We start from the raw sequence: 24,102 nt of genomic DNA, 5'->3' as shown, positions 1-24,102 counted from the left end.
TTATTTATGGGCCTTAATTAAGAGCTCTATTTTCATTTTACAAAAAAAAAAAAAAAAAAAAAGCAACCCACATGCAAAAGAGATTGGTCCCTACTGACTGAGACATACCAAAATCTAAACATAGTTTAACTTGGAAAACACTAGACTTAGAAGGTATTTAAAGAGTCCTCTTTTTCTGCATAAACGTGTTTACATATTCTATAAACAAAGAAGCATTTATTGTAAATTGCAACGCAAATCTGAAAAGTTGACTGGGAGAAAGTGTTTTCATAGGCAGTACAGTGAGGGAGAACAGGGAAATGGGTTATTTAGGAGGTTTGAATGAAGAGGAAGTGGGGCTAGGAAGGCATTACATCTATTGGTATGGCCCCAAGAACTAGCCCAAGGAGCTTTGTTTGCCTCTATAATGTCCAAGGGAGCCAAGGTCAAGATTTACTCTGAGGTGAAAACAAAAATAGGAGGCACCAAGAAAGAACAGAATACTTACTGGGGAGCTAGGAGGAAGAAGGAATAGTTTTAAAAAGACACGGAAACCCAAGAAAGTCCTAACATATGTCTAGACAGACTATGTGACAACTTTGTGATTCTGCATATGTGTATGCATTTTTGTATTGTTGGAGGTATATCTTCAAGGTATTGGATTTCTAGAAGTGGGAGTGGTAAGTAAATGGACATGTCCCCAAACCAAATAATCTAATTAAAAAGTGCACAGAAGACAAGAATAGACAGTTTTCCAAAGAAGACATATAGATGGTCAACAGACACATGGAAAATGCTCAACATCACTGATCATCAGGGAAATGCAAATCAAAACTACAATGAGAGATCACCTCACACCTATCAGAATGGCTAAAATCAACAATACAGGAAACAACAGGTGTTGGTGAGGATGTGGGGAAAGGGGAGCCCTCTTGCACTGTTGGTGGGAATGTAAACTAGTGCAGCCACTCTGGAAAACAGTATGGAGGTTCCTCAAAAAGTTAAAAATAGAACTACTCTATGACCCAGCAATTGCACTACTAAGTATTCACCCAAGGAATACAAAAATACTAATTCAAAGGGATACATGCCCTCCAATGTTTATAGCAGCATTATCTACAATTGCTAAACTATGGAAACTGCCCAAGTGTCCACAGACTGATGAATGGATTAAGAAGATGTGATATGTATATATAATTGAATATTACTCAGCCATAAAAAAGAAATCTTGCCTTTGCAATGAAATCTTGCCATTTACCATTGGATGGACCTAGAGAGTAAGATTAAATAAAAAAAAAAAAGTTCAATAAATGAATCAACAACAAAAAAACAAAACAAAAAGTAAACACACATGTCATTTTGTTAGGTATTGCCAAATATCCCTCCAAAAGGGTTGTGCCACTGTGCATTCTATCAGCAAGGCAAATGTGTTCTCATACTTTTTAACTTTTGCAAATCTAATAGGTGGTAAGTAGTATGTCGGTGCAGTCTTAATTTTCATTTCTCTAATTATGAGTGAGGTTAAGCATATTTTCATATGTTTAAGGGCCATTTAAAAGTATCTTTTGAATTATCCACTCATGTCTTTTATCCATTTTTCTGTAGGGTTTTTGGTCTTTTTCCCCTAAGTTTTTAAGTGTTCTTTTTATATTAGAGATATTAGCCCTTCCTCTCCATGTCCCCACCCCCCACCCAAGATTTAACTTGTAAATAATTTCTCCAATTTTTTCAGTTGTCTTTTGACTTTATTTAGGGTACCTTTTGCCATGCCATATTTTTGTTTTGCTATATTTTTATTTTTATGCAGTTAAATAAATTACTGCACATGGATTTTGAGTCATAGGTAGAGAAACTTTCCCTATTCTAAGATTATAAAGGTATTCACCAATGTTTTCTTTTACTACTCTTTAAATATTATTCTTTACAGTTAGGTCCCTGGTACACTTGGAATGCTTTCTAGATGGTAACCAGTTGCCTGGCACCACTTTTGGAACAAGTCCATCTTTGCCCTTGTAATTGGAGAGGCCACCTTTATCTTGTACTAAATTTATACCGGTACTCATGTCTATTTCTGTCCCCAGTTAGTCCTTGTGTTGTGCTAACCAGGGCTCCAGTGCTAGGGATACGATGAGGCCAATCTCAGATGGGCAAGTGGCCAGACTGTCCAAGGTTGGGTGGGAATAACACAGGGCATCTGCCAAATGAAGCAGGGGTATGTGCATCTGTAATTGTTAGGGGATGAGAAGGAGAAAGGAGGAGGAGAGTAGAGTTGGGATTTAGTCAGAAGAACTTTTAAGTCATAGTCTTGTAAAGACAGAGAGAAATGATGGAGCACTTGAGTTTACTAAAGTGAATATAGAAAAGGAAGTAAAAAGACAGAACCAAACTGATCAACAATGAAGAGGACCTTCCAGTCTGGTTGAGTTCTAATTTCCTTATAAATAATAGCTATAAACTCTAGATAATATAGTTAAAAAAATAAACCAACTATCTGAGGACAACTGCCTGAGGACTGTGGAGACTGAACAAAGGTAGATTTCAGAGAGGAACTGAAACTTGGGAACAAGTGACCAGCAAAGAATGAGTTCCCCCGAGGGTGGCCTCAGTTGTATCAGTGTGAACTTAGCATAGCAGCTTAAACTTCAATAGAAAGGCCTCCCTCTTTCACTGGCCTTACCAGGGGAAGGAGCCAGAGGCAAAGAGAACCTCCAGAAAGTGGGGAAGAAATCCAAGAAAGGATGGAGCCTGAGAACCCTAAATTATGTGTTTAAAACTCAGTCCATGCACCTTGCTGACCCTTGCACCACACATGTATGGGACAAACTGAAAGCAGCTCATAGTTGAGGCTTAACGAATGCAACTGAGATCTGAGTCCCTGACTACTGCAGGCCATGACAGGTTGCAGTTTGCGTCTAACAAAGTTAGCTGTCTACCAAAACAAACACTTTTCAGGGTAATATACTAGGATCTGGAGTCCGTATAACAACATTCACAAAATACAACCCAAATGTTTTAGCATACAGAGTCAGAAAATGTGACCCAGTCTCAAAGGAAAATACAATCAACAAATGCAAACACCAAGATGATAAAGGTATCAGACTTATCAAAGATTTTAAAGCAGCATAATTATATAACTATACATATAAATTATAATTATGCTCAATGAGGAGTAGAAAATATGTTCATAATGAATGACCATATAGGAAATAACAGGGAAATAAAAAATATAAAAAAGAATAATATGGAAATTTTAGAACTGAAAAATACAGTATCTGAACAAGAAAATTCACTGCATGGGCTTGGGAATGAGAGCTGAGAGGCAGTAAACTTAAAGATAGGTCAATGAAGATAATTTAATCTAAAAAAGAGAAAGAAAAAATTCTGAACAAATAAAACCAACCACAGAGGCTTGGAAAACTGTAAAAACAATTTTAAACGTTTAACACGTGGGTAATTGGATTCCCAGAAAAAGAGACAAAGGGGAATGAGATGGAAAACATATTTGAGGAGACGATGGCAGGAAATTTCCCAAATTGAATCAAGGATATAAATTTATAGGTTGTGATATTGTGGCTTATAATAAGAAATATACATTTGGTCTTTGTCCTGTTTCTGGCAGAGCTCCTAAAACCTTTGGGATTTCCGAGGTGAGAGAGCAATAAAGATATCTTTAGTCATGTTAATGAGGCAACTTTTGGAAAGCACCTAAGGATGGGGTCAGTTGCCAGAGGAGATAGTCCTGTGATTAGAGGGTTGGAACTTTCAGTTCCACACTGTGACCTCTGGTGAGGAGAAAGGGACCCTGAGGTTGAATCACTTGTCCATGGCCAATGATTTCATCAACTGTGCCTATGTAATGAATTCCCCATGAAAACCCCTAAAAGGACGTGGTTCAAAGAGCTTGTGGGTTGATGACATGTAGAGATTTGGGGAGAGTGGTATTCTGGGAGAGGGCCTGAAAGCTCTGATCCTCTGTCCTCACACTTTGCCCTATGCATTTCTTTTACTGGGCTGTTTCGGAATTATCTCCTCCTATAATAAAATGGTAATCTAGTATGTAAAATGTTTCTCTGAGTTCTGTGAGCCGCTCTGACAAATTAAATAAATCCAAGGAGGGGGTCATTGGAATTTCTGACCTATAGCTGATCAGTCAGAAGCATACGTGACAACCTGGACTTGTGATTGGTGTCTGGTATGTGTGTGTGTGTGTGTGCGTGTGTGAGATTTTTTTTTTGTGGGACTGAGCCCTTAGTTTGTGGATCTGATGCTATCTCCGGATAGTGCCGGAATTGAGTTAAGTTGTAGGACACCAGCTGGTGTAGAACTGCTTGTGGGAAAATGCCCCCACACATCGAAATTGGGTACAGTATGGTTATAGATTCAAGAAGTTCAGTGAACCCTAAATAAGAAATCTGTGCCTAGTCACATCATTATAAAGCTGCTGAAGAACAAACATAAAGAGAAAATTCTTGAAAGCTGCCAGATAAATAAATGATTCTTTACATACAAGGGGAAAGTGATTCAAGGACTGTGACATTTAATTAGAAACCATGGAAGACCAGAAGATAGTGGAACAACATATTTAACATGCTGAAAGAAAAAAAATATTCTTTCAACACATAATTCTATATATAAGAAAAATATTCTTCAAGAACGAAGGTGAAATATGCATTTTCAGATAAATAACAACTAAGAAAATTTGTCACCATCAGAACTAGCTATAAGAAATACAAAAATTCAGGTGCCTGGGTGGCTCAGTTGGTTAAGCGTCTGCCTTCAGCTCAGGTCATGATCCCAGGGTCCTGGGATCGAGTTCCGCATCAGGCTTCCTGCTTGGCGAGGAGTCTGCTTTTCCCTCTCCTTCCCGCTTGTGCTCTCTCTCACTATCTCTGTCTTTCTCAAATTAAAAAAAAAAAAAATTAAAAATTAAAAAAATTAAAAAAAAAAGAAATATAAAAATTCTTTGAGCTGAAGGACATAATATCCAAAGGAAACTTGGATCTTCAGGAATGAATGAAGAGCATTGGAAAAGAAAAGAATATTTTTCTCTTAGTTTCTTTAAAATACATATTATTGTTTAAAGCAAAATTTATAATGTCTTGTGTAATTTATAATGTAGATGTAATCCACATGGCAACTACAAAATAAAAGACAGTGTGTGTCTGTTTGTGTGTGAAGGGGATAAATGGGCCTACATGGTTGCAAAGTTTCTATATTTCACATGAAATGATACTATATTAATTCTAAGTAGGCTGCATAAAAGTTAAAAAATACCTTTTAATGCCTGTAAGGTTTCTACATTTTATGTAAAATATTATAATCTTATTTATTTATTTGGGAGAGAGAGAGCGAGCATGGGTGGGGGGGTAGTAGCAGAGGGAGGAGAAGCAGGCTCCCCACTCTGCAGGGAGCCAGACGTGGGGCTCCCTAGGATCATGACCTGAGCTGAAGGCAAACAACTGACTGAGCCACCCAGGTGCCCCTCTTATTTTATTTTTTAAGTGACCTTTATACCCAATGTGGGGCTCAAACTCCACAATCCCGGGACCAAGAGTCTCATGCTCCACCAACTGAGCCAGCTAGGCACCCTAAAGTATTGTAATCTTGCGGCTTCTACGTTTTATATGAAGTGGTACTATACTGACTCTGAGTAGACTGAAAAGTTAAGGATCTGTAACATAATCCCTAGAGAAGCCACTGAAAAGTAATGCAAGGAAATATAGCTAAATGACAAAATATAAATTAAAACAGAATTCTAAAAATATTCAATAATCTAAAAAAAGTGGGAAAGCAGGGAAAGGGTGAACAAAAACCAGAGAAGACAAAAAATAAAATGGTATACCTAAATCCAACTATATCAATACTTATGGTAAATGTTAAGGGATTATATACTCCAAATAAAAGGCAGAGATTAGTAGAATGGGTAAAAAGCAAAACCCAATTACAGGCTGTCTATAGGAGATACACTTTAGTATAAAGACACAGATGGGTTGAAACAAATGGATGAAAAAAGGTGAACCATAAACACAGTAAGACCCAAGAAAAATAAAAACATATCATACAAAGACTTGTTTATGGATATTTGTAGCAGCTTTAGTCACAACAGACAAAAATTGGAAACAAGTGAAACACCCATTAACAGGTGAATGGTTAAACAAAATGTGGCATATTCATACAATATACTACTAGTCAGCAATAACAAGAAACTATGGTATAAACAATGACATGGATTAATCTCAAAGTCTAAAAGAAACAAGTCAGACATAAAAGAAAATTGTATGATTGCATTTATACAAAATGCAAACTCATCTACAGACAAAAAGCACATCAGTGGCATACACTAGGGAATGAGGGAGGGAAGGAGTGTAAAGGGGCAAAAGGAATCTTAGGGATGATAGAAATGTTCTGTATTTTGATTGTGGTGATGACTTGTGGGCATATACAACTTTCAAAACTCATTGAATTTATACTTTGAATGGGTGCAATGTATAGTATGTAAATTATTCCTTCATAATCTTGGAGAGGAAATGTTTTTTAAACTTCTATTTTCAAATAACTTTATTTTTTTTGTTGAGCTCTAAAAAAATTCTTTAATTCAATTTAAAAAAAGGGAAGAACTAACATTTTCTGAGACCATGGCTTCTGTTAATGAAATAAGCAGATGTCTCTCTGTGTTGAAAATCTTTAGGTAATAAATACAATAGTGGTTCTAATTTAGTCTTAACACCACAAGGAAATGACTTTACTGTGGTTATCAAAGACAAACTCAATGAACAGCTGCGTTTTCTGGTCTATTTTCCAAGACACTGGTAGGGGGAAACAATCAATATATGGAGTCTGACAATTGCACTGAAGCATGAAGCATAAGATAGGGTTTTTTTTGTTTTTGTTTTTACTTTTTTTTTCTGGACTCCTTTAGGAAGCAATGAATCTTTACCTTCTATGTTTGGGTTGTTAACATTTGGTGTTTCCTGAGAACACATATGGATATAATAGCTTTCCAAAAGAGCTGACACTGATCCTTAGCAAAGTTTGGAGGAAATACTAAACAGATGGTTTGTGAGCACTTAGAAAGGGAACCTGATACCCTTGTGTACAAGGCTGAGAAGTGCAGGCTGGCTGACAGCATCGTTAGGTTGATATGTAACTGGCTGAAAGACTTACATACTCAACCAGTACGCTGCTGTCAATCTGGACAGATGCCCTCTGGATGCCAAAGTGCATTGATCATACCAGCCATTTTAATTTTGGCATATTTATTATTTAGTCATTCTTTAGAAAGCTATTATAAAATTTTTATTATATACAAATGAACACATGCAACATATATGTAAGCTACAAGCATAATAGCAAAAGGAACATTCATGAATCCTTTATTCAACTTAAGATGTAGAATATCAACAATACTACTAAGATATCTGTATGCTTTGTCCTGATCTTCTCCAAGGGAAACCTTGCCACATTGAATTTTGTTTTTTTATCATTCCTTTCCTTTTAAAAGTAGTTAAACAAATGTTTTTAATGAGCAAATGTTCATTATTTTATTTTATTTTTATTATTATTTTTTTTTAGATTTTATTTATTTATTTGACAGAGACACAGCGAGAGAGGGAACACAAGCAGGGAGAGTGGGAGAGGGAGAAGCAGGCTTCCTGCTGAGCGGGGAGCCCGATATGGGGCTCCATCCCAGGACCCCGGGATCATGACCTGAGCCAAAGGCAGATGCCCAACGACTGAACCACCCAGGCGCCCCATGTTCATTATTTTAAACAAATGTTTTATTATTTTAATTTTGATTGAACTTTATAAAGAGGTATCATATTTTATATCTTTGGTTATCTGCTTTTTTCTCAATATTGAGAAGATTCATCCACATTGTATGTAGCTGTGGTTCATTCATTTTCATAACTATATGATATTCCACTTTGTGAATATACCTTATAATATTTATTCATTCCTCATTCAATGGACATTTGAGTGATTTCTAATTTTTTGGCTTTTTGAATAATATCAATATTCACATTCCTGTATGTGTTTCTAGGTACACATTTGTAGAAGTTTTTCTGGAGATATTCTCCTAGGAATGGAATTGCTGGATTATAGGATATTGTGAATGTTACTTTACAACAAAATGACAAGTTGTGTACCAAATTTACACTCTTTCAGTGTGTAAGAGTTTACACTGCTCTGCTGTCAACACTACAGTGAGACTTCTTAAGTTTTTGCAAACTAGCGGGCATAAAATCGTATATCATTATTTCAATTTGTATTTCCCTGCTTACTAATGAGGGTGACAAATTTTCTTATATTAATTTGCCACTAACACTTCCTCTTCTGTGAAATGTCCATTCAGATCTTTTGCTCATTTCAAAATTGGATTTTTAAAAGAAGTTGTTTATTCTGGATACCAGATCTTTATTGGTCATTTGAATTAGATACAGAGTTATGATTTGTCTTATCACTTTCTTATGATGTCTTTTGAGACTGGGGGGTTGTTTCCTCCTTCCTTCCTTCCTTCCTTCCTTCCTTCCTTCCTTCCTTCCCTTCCTTCCTCTCTTCCCTCCCTTCCTCCCTTCTTCTTTTCCCTCCCTTCCTCTTTTCCCTCCCTCCCTTCCTTCCTCTCTTCCCTCCCTTCCTTCCTCTCTTCCCTCCCTTCCTCCCTTCTTCTCTTCCCTCCCTTCTTTCCTCTCTTCCCTCCCTTCCTCCCTTCCTCTTTTCCCTCCCTCCCTTCCTTCCTCTCTTCCCTTCCTTCCTCTCTTCCCTCCCTTCCTTTCTTCCTCTCTTCCCTCCCTTCCTCCCTTCCTTCCTCTCTTCCTCCCTCTCTTCCCTCCCTTCCTTCCTCTCTTCCCTCCCTTCCTCCCTTCCTTCCTCTTTTCCCTCCCCCCTTCCTTCCTTCCTCCCTCCCTTCCTCTCTTCTCTCCCTTCCTCCCTCTCTTCCCTCCCTTCCTCTCTTCCCTCCCTTCCTCCCTCTCTTCCCTCCCTTCCTTCCTCTCTTCCCTCCCTTCCTCTTTTCCCTCCCTCCCTTCCTTTCTTCCTCCCTTTCTTCCTCTCTTCCCTCCCTTCCTTCCTTCCTCTCTTCCCTCCCTCCCTCCCTCCCTCCCTTCCTTCCTTCCTTCCTTCCTTCCTTCCTTCCTTCCTTCCTTCCTTCCTTCCTTCCTTTCTTCCTTCCTTCCTTCCTTCCTCTCTTCCCTCCCTCCCTTCCTTTTACTTCTGGAAGAGTTTGTATAAGATTGGACTGATCTGTTCCCTGAAAGCTTGACAGAACTCAACTGTAAAGCCATCTACATTATGGGAACCATTCAGATCTTTTATTTGTGAGTCAAATTTGATATCTTTTTAGGAATGCGTCCATTTTTGTCTAAATGTTTGAATTCATAGTTCAATCTGCAATTATGTTCCCTTTTCCCAACCCTAACATAGTTTCTTGTGTTTTTTTCCTTCTCTTTTTCCTTCATTAGTTTCACCAGAGGATTCTCTGCTTATCAGTTTTTTCAAAGAACCAGCATTTGAATTGTTGATTATTTTTATTGCCCCTTTCAACAAAGGCAGTAAAGAGAATGGTTAAGTATGGCAGATTTGGAGTCAGACTGCTTAGACTTGAACCCTTGTTCCATCTCTTAACTGAGAAACCTTGGGAAAGTTAATGTGGACAAGGAACTATGCCTTAGTTTCTTCATTTAGATACATGAGGATTAATAAGATAATATGTAGAAATTATTTATTTATTTATCTATCGCTATATATCTATTTATTTTAGAGAAGGAGGAGGGGCAGAGGGAGAGAGAGAGAGAGAGAGAGAGAGAGAGAGAGAGATTCTCAAGTAGGCTCCATGCTCAGCACATGAGCCCAATGTGGGGCTCGATCTCATAACTCTGAGATCATGACCTGAGCTGAAATCAAGAGTCAGATGCTTAACAGACTGAGCCACCCAGGCACCCCTGTGGAAACTATTTAGAACAAAAAATATTTGGACAGTAAATGTTTAATAAATGTTGCTATTATTATGATCCATAAACAAAAGTTAGAGTAGGTTAAGAGACTGTGGCTTTTATTTCGTTTATCTTTTCCTTGAGGCTCAGAACTTACTTAAAAATGAGTAAAGCTAGCAGCATTATTCCATCAATGGCTCTTTTATGGGGTTAACTTTGGCTGCTGGAATTGGCAGGCCCTCTCCTAGACCCTAAATTTATGATCAAAATCCAGCATTAAGGATCTGCTCTAATGAGCAGGGTTGGCATATATGTAAAGAGGGCATATAAAGATAAAGAAGGCCACCAGCTTCCCCTCATAACTCTATTTCATAGACCAACACTTCTAGTCCTCTTTTAAGAGCAAAAGAGGAACAAAATGGATCAATAACAGAAAAGAAAGGCTATAAAAACGGTGGGAGAAGTTTTATAATATTATGTTACATGAAAACAAAATACCATATATGTGAATTATAACTATGTAACATAAACATGATTGTGAAAACCAAGAAACAATGTGCAAAAATAAAATCAGTATATGAGGATAATGGAATTATGAATGGTTTTAAATTTAAACATTTTTTATGGTCATATCTTCTTTTTCAGTAAAAAAGTTATTAGAGCTTGAAATTTTCTCAGTAAAAAGGCATATATAAAAAGGTTCTACTATTACTACTATTTTTAAAAAGATTTTATTTATTTGCCAGAAAGAGAGAGAGAGCACACAAGAAGGGGGAGCGGCAGGCAGAAGCAAGTTCCCCACTGAGTAAGGAGCCTGATGCAGGGCTCAATCTCAGGACCCTGGGATTATGACCTGAGCAGAAGGCAGATGCTTAACCAACTGAGCCACCCCAGCGTCCCATACTGTTACTACTATAAATATCACAGATAATGTTTATTTACTGCTCACATGTGCCAGACACTGTTCTAAGTGCTTTACATGCAAGATGTATTTAATCCTCATAAAAACCCTATGAGGCAGCTACTCTTATTAGCCCTATTTTGTAAACGAAAAAATTGTGGAATAAAAAGTTTAAATAACTGTTCAAGGTCACGCAGTTCTTCGGTGAAATGTAAAGATCCAACTGGATGGTTGAATAAATAGTGATGAATTTATACAGTAAAATGCCTCACAGATGTTAAAAGGAATATATTAGTTCTGTGTGTGTCAATGTGAAAAAAAATATTGGATAATTAGCCAAATGGAAAAAATAAAAATGCAGACAGAACAGTGAGTACTGTAATAATGTTACATGTGTGTCCATATCCATGTACATGTAAGGAAAATTATTCAGCAGAATGTGCCCTACGCTACTAATGGTGGTTATCTCTGGAGAGCAGAATTTTGGGTCATTTGAATGGTCTATATTATACTTATGCAATGTTTAAGTTTGTACAACTTGTAATAAAAAATGGTAAAATGACCAGACAAAAGCTACTACAAAGAGAGCTAGATTGGATCTTTCAGCTAAATTTTAAAATAAAGAAAAAATGCACCAGTTAGACCAAGCAGGAACAGATGAAAAGAAGCACCATTTATGGGGCACCTGGGTGGCTCAGTCAGTTAAGTGTCTGCCTTCAGCTCAGGTCATGATCCCAGGATCATGGGATTGAGTCCCACATTGGGGTCCCTGCTCAGCACAGAGTCTGCTTCTCCCTCTGTCCCTCTCTCCGCTCCTGCTCTCTCTCGCTCTCTCTCTCAAATAAATAAATAAAATCTTTAAAAAAAAGAAGCACCTTTTATGTGGTTAGAGGGAAATATATAATAGGCTATATGGTCTGAATATTTATAGAAAATTTAACTGATATGAATATGATTTAAAGTTAATCTTTTTGGGGTGCCTGGGTGACTCACTCGTTAAGTGTCTACCTTTGGCTCAGGTCATGATCCCAGGGTCCTGGGATCTAGTCCCGCATCAGGCTCCCTGCTCAGTGCAGAGCCTGCTTCTCCCTCTCCCTCTGTCATTCCCTCTGCTTGTGCACTCATTCTCTCTCTGTCAAATTTTCTGAAAGAGCTCATCTTTGTCCCTGGCTGCCTGAAGAGCTGTTCCTCCACTGAACGGATCACAAACAAGTGCCTTGGGGGCGCCTGGGTGGCTCAGTTGTTTAAGCGGCTGCCTTCAGCTCAGGTCATGATCCCAGGGTCCTGGGATCGAGCCCCGCATCGGCTCCCTGCTCCGCGGGAAGCCAGCTTCTCCCTCTCCCACTCCCCCTGCTTGTGTTCCCTCTCTCGCTGTGTCTCTCTCTGTCAAATAAATAAATAAGATCTTTAAAAAATAAATAAAGTTAATCTTTTCATTTTAGATTTTGTTAAAAAACCTTCTAAAATGCCCATGAAAAAGTGCTCAACATCGCTCGGCATCAGGGAAATCCAAATCAAAACCTCAATGAGATACCACCTCACGCCAGTCAGAATGGCTAAAATTAACAAGTCAGGAAACGACAGATGTTGGCGGGGATGCAGGAAAGGGGAACCCTCCTACACTGTTGGTGGGAATGCAAGCTGGTGCAGCCACTCTGGAAAACAGTATGGAGGTTCCTCAAAAAGTTGAAAATAGAGCTACCATACGACCCAGCAATTGCACTACTGGGTATTTACCCCAAAGATACAAATGTAGGGATCCAAAGGGGTACATGCACCCCGATGTTTATAGCAGCAATGTCCACAATAGCCAAACTGTGGGGAGAGCCAAGATGTCCATTGACAGATGAATGGATAAAGAAGATGTGGTATATATATACAATGGAATATTATGCAGCCATCAAAAGGAATGAGATCTTGCCATTTGCAACGATGTGGTTGGAACTGGAGGGTGTTATGCTGAGCGAAATAAGTCAATCAGAGAAAGACATGTATCATATGACCTCACTGATATGAGGAATTCTTAATCTCAGGAAACAAACTGAGGGTTGCTGGAGTGGGGGGTGGGGTGGGAGGGATGGGGTGGCTGGGTGATAGACACTGGGGAGGGTATGTGCTATGGTGAGTGCTGTGAATTATGCAAGACTGTTGAATCACAGATTTGTACCTCTGTAACAAATAATGCAATATATGTTAAGAAAAAAAAGAAGAAGAAGATAGCAGGAGGGGAAGAATGAAGGGGGGTAAATCGGAGGGTGAGACGAACCATGAGAGATGATGGACTCTGAAAAACAAACTGAGGGTTCTAGAGGGGAAGGGGGTGGGAGGATGGGTTAGCCTGGTGATGGGTATTAAAGAGGGCATGTTCTGCATGGAGCACTGGGTCTTATGCACAAACAGTGAATCATGGAACACTACATCAAAAACTAATGACGTAATGTATGGTGATTAACATAACAATAAAAATTAAAAAAAATAATACCTCCCCCCAAAAAACCTTCTAAAATGTGAGTCTACTTTTTTCATTTCTAAGTTCATTTTTATTTTGATGATTGTGGATCTTGCAGTCTCCAAGTCATCTTTATAATTAGTTCTCACTGTGCAGGACTGCACTAAAGGGGACAGAATTTTGACTGATTGAAGGACATACTCTCATAGTTACTTTTTAAACGAATCTGCATCAACATTTCCCTGTAACCGGTCTCTCTAAAAGTGGAGTAGAGATACTTTTCCTTTAATCGACGATCATGGTTACCAGAGTTAAAAAAAAAATTATAAATAGACTCAAGAAGTGCTTGAATTAATTCATGATATTCATGGGTTACAAAGGGAAGCTATGAGTGTTTGACATATGAATCTAACTATTTGAACTGATGTCAGAGAAGGTGACCATCACCTCTCCCAAATCATTTGGTTTTCTCCATTCACTTATTTTTCTTTTTTTTTAAAAGATTTTATTTATTTATTTATTTGAGAGAGAGAGAATGAGAGACAGAGAGCATGAGAGGGAGGAGGGTCAGAGGGAGAAGCAGACTCCCTGCCGAGCAGGGAGCCCCATGAGGGACTCGATCCCAGGACTCTGGGACCATGACCTGAGCCGAAGGCAGTCGCTTAACCAACTGAGCCACCCAGGCGCCCCATTGACTTATTTTTCAAGAAACATTTATTGAGGGGCGCCTGGGTGACTCAGTTGTTAAGCCTCTGCCTTCGGCTCAGGTCATGATCCCAGAGTCCTGGGATCGAGCCCTGCATCGGGCTCCCTGCTCAGTGAGCCTGCTTCTCCCTCTCCCTCTGCCTGCTGCTTCCCCTGCTTGTGCTCTCTCTCTGTTAAGTAAATAAATAAAATCTTAAAAAAAAAAGCATTTATTGAGAATCTACTATGTGCCAGGCTGAACGATATATATGCTGGTGATACAAAGATGCATTAGACACAGTCTTATCCTTAGGTAACTTACAGTCCACTTGGGATCTGGCCATAAAAACAAATCTCAGAAATATTAAACCACCCATATGCAAAAATTTTCAGAAATATTAAGATTAGCTGATTTTACTGAACATTTATTATGTACTAATTAACACACATCACCTCATTTAATACACACAACTACTGCATTGGGCAGGAATTAGCAACTAAGGCTTAGACTAAGTACCTTGCTCAAAGTTGCACAGCTAGTAAGTGATAGAACTGGGGTTTAGACTCAGACAACCTGATTCTGGAGCACTCATCTTTTTGAGAATGAGAGAAGTTGCTTTTGCTAATCTCTTCCTAAGGTCACCAAGATGAGGCAAACATCAATGGAATAAAATAATTATGAAGGAAGTATAGGCAAACTGGGAAGATTCAAGCTATGAACCATACATATTAACCCACAAAGAGGAATTACAAGCAATTTATGGGATGATGTATTATTTATAAGCAAATAGGAGGTTACTGGAAGATCATCATCACTGACACAAGGTAGAAAGCTGTCTTCCTGAATGTAAAAGCTCTTCTATCCAAATACTCTAAATAAAGGCATCAGGTGGTCTCCAAGTACTCTGAGCTCTGTGCCACTAGAGATACAGGAAATTCTTACTGGATATGGTCACTGAAGGGAGAAAAGGACATAGTCCATGCCTGATATATTCATGGCCAAAGAGAAAGAAAAAGAGCTTCTCTCTCACAGATTCAGTTTGAGAACCTACTAGGGAGGACTCTGGTGGCCTGAGGAATTATGATGGCCTCATCTGGGTCATGGCCCACTCTGTGACCAGGAAGGTAAGGTGTTACTAGAGAATGGGGATTCAGGGGATGCTGGGCAGACCAAGAACTGTCTCCACAGGTATCACTTTCATCAATTCATTCAACAAATATCTCCTGTAATCTAGGATAGTCTACACACTGGGACACAGAAATAATAAAGACAAATTCCTAATCCCAAGGCACTTAGAATTTAATTCAGAAAGAAAAGATATCAAGTAGTTTACAGATTAGATGAGAAGACAAAGTTATCACACAATCAAACAATGGTGAACAATTTTCCATGGCATATAATCAAGTGCTAAATTGTTTGGTACAGACCACAAGTGATATTGTTGTTCTAAGGAGAGGAAAATCAACATAGTAATCAGGAACACGAATTAGGCCTTAAGGGATGGGGAGTATTTGGCTGGAAGGGGATAAGGGAAGGAACTCAGAGGAAAGAAGAGGGAATTCAAAGGAAAAGACAGCTTTAAGTGAAGAGATGGAGAGAGAAAGAAAGACATTCAGTGAGAAGACTGCTTGAGAAAAGCAGAGTGTGCCAAGTGGGTGAGAGCTCATAAACGATACAGCTAAGGCTGGTTATCCTCCCTCCTGGACCAGAACAATGTCAGTGGCCTCATGATGCTGGAAGGATCCACGTCTCAGGATTTGAGGAGAAACACACCCTTAGTTTCTTTTCTTTTTTTTTTTTTTTTAAAGATTTTATTTATTTATTTGACAGAGAGATAAGAGAGAGCACAAGTAGGCAGAGAGGCAGGCAGAGGGAGAGGGAGAAGCAGACTCTCCACTGAGCAGGGAGCCCGACGCGGGGCTCGATCCCAGGACCCCGGGATCATGACCTGAGCCGAAGGCAGCCGCTTAACCGACTGAGCCACCCAGGCACCCCCCACACCCTCAGTTTCTAACTCTCTCACCTAATTAGTGGGTTATCCAAGTGTGACCAGGAAGAGATCAATGGTATCAGAACAGGGGCTCCTCCCATGTGCACAGCCTTGGAGAGGGCCAATACATCCAGGAAGGACCACTGAAGGGTGAACATAACTTGAGTGTTGGATAAATTAAAACTGGTTAAAAATATCTTAAACTCCATAATTTGGGAATCTCTCCTTAACTTTGACCAAAATCTTTTCATAAATTTCCACTGCCTTAGAATGAAATCTAAATGTTTTAGAATGGCATATATGGCCTTTCTTGATCAAATCCTTGCCTACCTTTATAGACTTACTCCTGCTTCTGCCTGATCTGCTCTAGTCATAGGGAACCATGGGCACTTCCCTGAAAGTTGATTAATCTTGCTTTCTCATGCTCCCACGTCTCCTTTTTGAGTGTTCTTTTCTTCTTCCTCTACATGACTAATTCCTATATGTTCTTTAAGACTCAGTTCGAATATTTTCTGTTCTAGGAAATTTAGAATTATTCGTGATTTATGTAGGATTTTTTGGCAGGGACCTGGGCACGAGTGGTTGCCGGGTTGGGGTAGGCAGGTTGGGGACACCAGAGCTGGGAAGCTAGCAACTGAGAACCCCATTATGGGGAGGTGGGAAGGACACAGGACATAGGGCGTGTGTGAGCTGAGACTCTAATCCCCTGGTACACCCTCCATTGTTCCATAAAACTTCACTTATAAAATATAAATTCAAAGTTAAAATTATTAAGAATTTCAAGAGAGCAACCAAAGAGCATTAAATCCCAAGCATAGGGTGTTTCTGAGTGCCAGGCCCTGCGTGACTATACTGGTCATAAGTCCATGAAACCAGCCCTGTATATAAGTCTGTTTATTCAGCATTGGTTATAATAGCAAAGGGTAATAAACCAAATTGTTCATTAATAAGTGATTAAACAAACTATGGTCCAACCACACAGTAAGAAAATCATGTAGCCAGTAAAAAATAAGACAGATCTATAGATACTAACACAGACAGCTGTCCAATGCACAAAGACGGTTATAGAATATTATGGATGTCATGATCCCATTAAAATAGTAAATATATATTTAATATATGTTAGGCCTATATACACACTTAGAAACACCTGTCTGAACTGTAGTAAAATCTGTTGGTTTCATTTCATTGAAGAACAAAAAGACCATGGAAAATAATCTTCTTGACTACTCATTAAAATTCTTTTTACCTTTTCCTTTAATTCTTACCATCACTGCTAGGCTCTTCAGCTGGGGACACTGAGTCCATATACTCCAGGACTCCCTTTGTGATCTCAACCACCTGAAGTCTCCTGACCCTGACTAGGTCTGTATCTTTCAATCCTTCCTCCAATTGTTTGACCACCTCTTTTCCAGGCTGGGAAGTCAGAACAGTAATCTGGAAATAAATCCAAGAATCAATGTGTCTACTTTCTCTAATGTACAGAGTGAAGAACATAGCAGGTTAGATCTGGAGGATAGACACAGCAGAAGTCTGTGGCAGTGGCTATTGTCTTTGAAGCAAAGAAGATTTCATGGTAACTTACAAATCAAATTTCATTTGACAGGTTCTGGTGGGAGAGATCTGGTGGGATAAATCATCACAGGACCCTTCCAAACAGGTGAGGCCTGCCCCAGAAAGTGACCAGTGAGAAAACATTCCTGTGTTTTAGTTTTTTAAGATTGCTTGAAGCACTGATAGCATCTCTCATGCTCAAAATGCTTTGATTTTACAAGGCAACAAAGGAAATAGAATCCTTACATTCCACTAAGTGTGTACTAAATATCAGAGGGCCTCTGTGCTTTTTTCTCATGGTGGTACTTCCACATAGATTTCTCTCCTTGTTCAACCTGGATACAGGTGAGCTGTTTCTTTTGCTTTCTTAACTCTAAAATGTACTCACTCTTGATCAATATATCTAACCTGAAAGAATATTGAGGTGTTTGTGTATAATCTGAATATTTTATTTCAACTGAATGAATATGCTGTATGTTTTCATTAGTAGTTTTGTCTTGAATTTGAAAATCTGGAAGGCAAATATTAAATATATGCAATTCTTTTTTGCACTTGGACATTTTTTTTGGTGCTTGAAAATTTTTTTTTTAGAGAGAAAGAGTGAGGGAGCATGTGTGTGCACATGGAGGGGAGGTGCAAAGGGAGACGGAGAGAGAATCTTAAACAGGCTCCACCACCAGCACGGAGCCATATTCAGATTTTATTTTGATTTCAGTTTTTCATTATAATTCACTTCAGCCCATATTTTTAGCATTTCTCTCTATGCCAGATATGTATTAAGAACTGCACAGGCTACAGGAAAAAGGGAACATATCTCTTGCCTGCAGGGAGATGAAAATCTAGCCTTGAAAATTACCATCAAAGTGTATGAAACAAAGAACAATATAAGACCAGTATCTCTTACCTCCAGGGAAGTGTAGCTCAGAGATGCACCTGTGGTCACGTGTCTGCTATACTGTTTGAACTGCTGGAGCCCATCCTGTACTGCCAGGTGCAGACAAGGGCCGGGGGGTCTGAAACAGCCTTCTCTCTGGAACATGCGGAGTTCTGAGATGCAGGCCTGCAGCCTAGCAAAGTTGCCTTTCACTTGCTGCAGAGAAAAATGAACCAAAGATCTTTAGTGACCTGGGTTCCAGATTAATGGACAGTCTAACTTCATTATCAATTACTCCTCGGGGATCCCTTCCCTTCCTGCAGATTTGTTTATTTGACCAACATCTACTCAATGCCTACTATGCTCTAGGTACTGCACTAAAATCTTCCCTATACCAGAAGAAAGAAAATTTGCAGCCAAAGGGCTTTGATTATGTGGAGTTACCAGAAACAGGAAAGGAAGTGTTTGAACTCATTCACTCACCCAAAGGGAAGTCCAGTTGTGACTGCTGAGTTTTACTTTGGGGTGGTCTGCAAACTGGAGGCCTAGTTCTTAAATATTATCTTCATTTCTTAGTCAGTCTAGGTACTGGGAGCCTCTCTACTTCCCAGAAATGAGGATTTTGATGTGGTTGATCATTTCAGAACTGATAAGGTCCTACCCACTCTGCTCCTCAGGATCACTTCAGTAAAGAAGAGATGCTTGGCTTAGTCTGCAGTCAGCTCAAGGATCCAACATGTAAACCTCTTGGTTCTAACTCACCTCCCTTTATAAAAAGTTGCTATCAGGAAGTAATTAATCTAATCTGATTCTATATCAATGTTACCTCTCCTAAGGATGTATATATTTTGAATAAATGTGGAATGAAAATATGTGACACTTTGAATTCTAAGCATCAATAGCAGATGGGGGTTGGGCGGGGAAGAATTATATTTGGCATGAAGAAACCACCCTGACAAAGAGCAGAACTGAGCAATATATGCAAAATACACATAAAATTCATGAGCATGAGCTGCAATACTGCCAGGGTACTTAAGTCAACACCTGCCCCACTCAATTCCACAGCTCCTTACTTTGCTAACATGCTGCTCCTCTCCCTGAATTTCTGGGAAAAACACAAAAAATAGGATGTAATTCTTACACAAAGATAATTTGTAATTTAGATGGGAAGATAAGAAACCTACTAAAAAAAGAAATGAGAACAAATGAGACCATACATATAGGCTAGTGGCCTTCAAAAATTTCTTTTCATATACCCCCTAAAAGAATCTGAAGACTGACACACCTATTTATTTATTTATTTATTTATTTATTTATTTATTTATTTATAGTTTTTATTTAAATTCCAGTTAGTTAACATACAGTGTAATATTAATTTCAAGAGTAGAATTTAGTGATTCATCATTTACATACAACACCAGGTGCTCATCACAGGTGCCCTCCTTAAGCCCCATCACCCATTTAACCCTCCCCCCATCTCCTCTCCAGCAATCCTCAGTTTGTTCTTTATAGTCAAGAGTCTGTTTTATGGTTTGCTCCTCACCCCCCACTGCTCATGTGTTTTGTTTCTTAAATTCCACATATGAGTGAAATCATATGGTATTCCTCTTTCTCTGACTGACTTATTTTGCTTAGCATAATACTCTCTAACTCCATCCACATCCTTGCAAATGGCAAGATTTCATTCTTTTTTGGGCACCTGGGTGGCTCAGTTGGTTAAGCGACTGCCTTCGGCTCAGGTCATGGTCCTGGAGTCCTGGGATCGAGTCCCGCGTTGGGCTCCCTGCTCGGCGGGGAGTCTGCTTCTCCCTCTGACCCTCCCCCCTCTCATGCTCTCTCTCTATCTCATTCTCTCTCAAGTGAATAAATAAAATCTTTAAAAAAAAAAAGATTTCATTCTTTTTTATGGCTAATATTCCATTTGGTATATATATATATATATAATATATATTATATATATTATTATTACTGTATATCCATATATATGTATCTATCACATCTTCTTTATCCATTCATCAATTGATGGACCTTTGGGCTCTTTCCATAATTTGGCTATTGTTGATAATGCTGCTATAAACACCAGGGTGCATGCATCCCTTTGAATCTGTATTTTTGTATCCTTTGGGTAAATACTTAGTAGTGCAATTGCTGGATCATAGGGTATTTCTATTTTTAACTTTTTGAGGAACCTCCATACTGTTCTCTAGAGTGGCTACACCAGTTTGCATTCCCACCAACAATGCAAGAGGGTTCATCTTCCTCCACATCTTCACCAAAACCTGTTGTTTCCTGTGTTAATTTTACCCATTCTGACTGCTGTGAGGAGATATCTCATTGTAGTTTTAATTTGTATTTATCTGATGATGAATGATGTTCATGTGTCTGTTAGCTATCTGGTTGTCTTTGGAAAAATGTCTATTCATGTCTTCAGCCTATTTCTTAACAGGATTCTTTGTTTTTTTGAATGTTCAGTTATGAGTTCTTTATATATTTTGGATACTAATCCTTTCTCAGATATGTCATTTGCAAATATCTTCTCCCATTCCGAAGGTTGCCTTTTAGTTTTGTTGATTGTTTCCTTCACTGTGCAGAGGGTTTTTTTTTTTTTATCTTGATGAAGTCCCAATAGTTCATTTTTGCTTTTGTTTCCATTGCCTCAGGAAACATATCTAGTAAGAAGCTGCTATGGCCAATGTCAAAGAGGTTACTCCCTTTGTTCTCCTCCAGGATTTTGATGGTTTCTTGTCTCACATTTAGGTCTTTAATCCATTTTTTTTTTTTAAAGTAGGCTCCATGCCCAGCTTGGGGCCCCACTCAGGGCCCAAACTCACAACCTCGAGAGCGAGACCCGAGCTGAGATCAAGAGTCGGATGCCCAATCCAGGCACCCCAGTCTTTAATCCATTTTGAATTTATTTTTGTGTATGGTATAAGAAAGTGGTCCAGTCCATTCTTTTGCATGTTGCTGTCCAGTTTCCCCAACACCATTTATTGAAGAGACTGTCTTTTTCCATTGGATATTCTTTCCTGCTTTGTCGAGGATTAATTGCCTATATATTTGTGGGTTCATTTCTGGGTTTTCTATGCTGTTCCAGTGATCTATGCAAGTACCATACTGTCTTAATCACTACAGCTTTGTAATATAACTTGAAGTTCAGAAAGGTGATGTCTCTGAGAAAGGACAGGTGGGGCTAGGTAGGGACAAATAGGTAAGGAGGCTATGCGGTCAGGCTCACAGAAATTCCAAAAATGTGGAGGTATAAGGAAACCAGAGATAAGGGAACACTCCAGGCCACCCTGCCCTAGGTGTTCAAAGGGGAAGTCTTATTTATGACAGTCTCCTGTGGTCAACGGAAAATAACCAGACCCTAAAAAGAAGTAAGCCATTAAAGATGTTATCACTAGTCCTTAATCAATGGTGCCGCCAGTAGAGAAGTCAAAAAGATTTAAATTCCCTGGTTAGCTTTCTATAAAAGGCCAACCCTAAAAGCCCGCAGTGGCAACCCTGTCGGGATCCCTCTCACTCCTGAGAGCTTTTTCTGTATCCTTAATGAAATTCTATTGCTTTACTCACTTCTTTTGTCTGTGAGATTCATTCTTCGATTCTGTGAGACAAGAACCTAGCTCTCCCACTTTACCTCCAACTTTGTTTTTCTTTTTCAAGATTGCTTTGGCTATTTGGGGTTCTATACAAATTTTAAGATGGTTTATTCTAGCTCTGTGAAAAATGCTGGTGGTATTTTGATAAGGATTGCATTCAATGTGTAGATTGCTTTGGATAATACAGACATTTTAACAATATTTGTTCTTCCAGGGTGCCTGGGTGGCTCAGTTGGTTAAGCATCTGCCTTCACCTCAGGTCATGATCCTGGAGTCCCAGGATTGAGCCCTGCATCAGGCTCCCTGCTCAGTGGGGAATCTGCTTCTGCTTCTGCCCCTCACCCCACTTGTGCTCTCTCTCAAATAAATAAATAAATAAAATCTTTAAAAAAAAGTATTTGTTCTTACAGTCCATGAGCATGGAATGTCTTTCCATTTCTTTGTGTCATTTTTAATTTCTTTCTTCAGTGTTTTAAAGTTTTCAGAGTACGTACATTTTACCTCTTTGGTTAGGTTTATTCTTAGGTATCTTATGGGTTTTGTTGCAACTGTAAATGGGATTGATTCCTTGACTTCTCTTTCTGCTGTTTCATTATTGGTATACAGAAATGCAACAGATTTCTGTATATTGATTTTGTATCCTGAGACTTTACTGAATTCGTGTATCAGTTCTAGCAGTTTTTTGGTGGGGTCTTTTGGATTTTCTGTATAGAGTATCATGTCATCTGCAAATAGTGAAAGCTTGACTTCTTCCTTGCCAATTGGGATGCCTTTTATTTCTTTTGTTGTCTGATTGCTGAGGCTAGGGCTTCCAGTACTATGTTAAATAACAGGGGTGAGAATGGACATCCCTGTCTTGTTCTGACCATAAAGGAAAATATCTCAGTTTTTCCCCACTGAGGATATTAGCTGTAGGTTTTTCATATATGGCCTTTATAATGTTGAGGTTTGTTCCCTATAACCCTACTTTGTTGATTTTTTTTTAAAAATCGTGAATGGATGTTGTATTTTGTCAAATGCTTTTTCTGCATCTATTGAAAGGATCATATGGTTCTTATCCTTTCTTTTATTAATATGGTGTATCACATTGGTTGATTTGCAAATACTGAACCACCCCTGCAGTCCAAGAATAAATTCCACTTGATTGTGGTGAATGATTCTTTCAGTATACGGGTGGATTCTATTTGCTAGTATTTTATTGAGAATTTCTGCATCCATGTTCATCAGGTATATTGACCTGTAGTTCTCTTTCTTAGTGGAGTCTCTGTCTGGTCTTGGTATCAGGGTAATGCTGGCCTCAAAAAATGATTTTGGAAGTTTTCTTTCCATTTCTATTTTTTGGAATAGTTTGAAAAGAATAGGTATTAACTTTCCTTTAAATGTTTGGTAGATTCCCTTGGGAAGCCCTCTGGTCCTGGACTTTTGTTTGTTGGGAGATTTTTTTTTTTTTTAAGATTTTATTTATTTATTTGACAGAGAGAGAGATAGCTAGAGCAGGAACACAAGCAGGGGGAGTGGGAGAGGGAGAGGCAGGCTTCCTGTCGAGCAGGGAGCCCGATGTGGGACTCGATCCCAGGACCCCAGGATCATGACCTGAGCTGAAAGCAGACGCTTAATGACTGAGCCACCCAGGCGCCCTGTTGGGAGATTTTTGATTACTGTTTCAATTTCTTTGCTGGTTATAGGTCTGTTCAAGTTTTCTATTTCTTCCTGTTTCAGTTTTGGTAGTTTATATGTTTCTAGGAATTTATCTATTTCTTCCAAGTTGTCCAATTTGTTGGCAAACAATTTTTCATAATATTCTCTTATAATTGTTTGTATTTCTGTGGTGTTGGTTATTTCTCATCTCTCATTTGTGATTTTATTTGGGTCCTTTCTCTTTTCTTTTTGATAAGTCTGGCTAAGGGTTTCTCAATTTTATTAATTTTTGCAAAGAACTAGCTCCTGGATTCATTGATCTGTCCTATTGTTTTCCTAGCTTCTATATCATTTATTTCTGCTCTAATCTTTATTATTCTCCTTCTCTTTGCTCTCCTTTTCCTCTTTCCTGCTTGCTGAAACACAAGCATAAGAATAGCCAACTTGGCCTACAAAATAGTAGCTGTGTTGCAGATGGTAGTAAGATGGTGGAGCAATGAGCCA

At 38.8% G+C, this 24,102-nt stretch overlaps 1 protein-coding gene across 4 annotated transcripts in view; it reads right to left on the bottom strand.

The window, feature by feature from the left end:
* M1AP (meiosis 1 associated protein) overlaps positions 1–24,102 on the bottom strand; it is a 71,730-nt gene that overhangs the window by 28,080 nt on the left and 19,548 nt on the right. For all 4 annotated transcript variants that reach the window (XM_035001220.1, XM_035001219.1, XM_035001222.1 and 1 more), the window contains 2 exons: positions 18,392–18,577; positions 17,202–17,370 (listed from right to left, as the gene is read on the bottom strand). In XM_035001220.1, coding sequence (XP_034857111.1) covers positions 17,202–17,370; positions 18,392–18,577 — 355 coding nt within the window. The remainder of the gene's footprint in view (positions 1–17,201; positions 17,371–18,391; positions 18,578–24,102) is intronic.

This window comes from Mirounga leonina, unplaced genomic scaffold, assembly GCF_011800145.1.
Source record: "Mirounga leonina isolate KUSES-001 unplaced genomic scaffold, KU_Mleo_1.0 Mir_125, whole genome shotgun sequence".
Taxonomy (NCBI): Eukaryota; Metazoa; Chordata; class Mammalia; order Carnivora; family Phocidae; genus Mirounga; species Mirounga leonina.
This window is presented reverse-complemented; position numbering and strand designations above follow the sequence as displayed.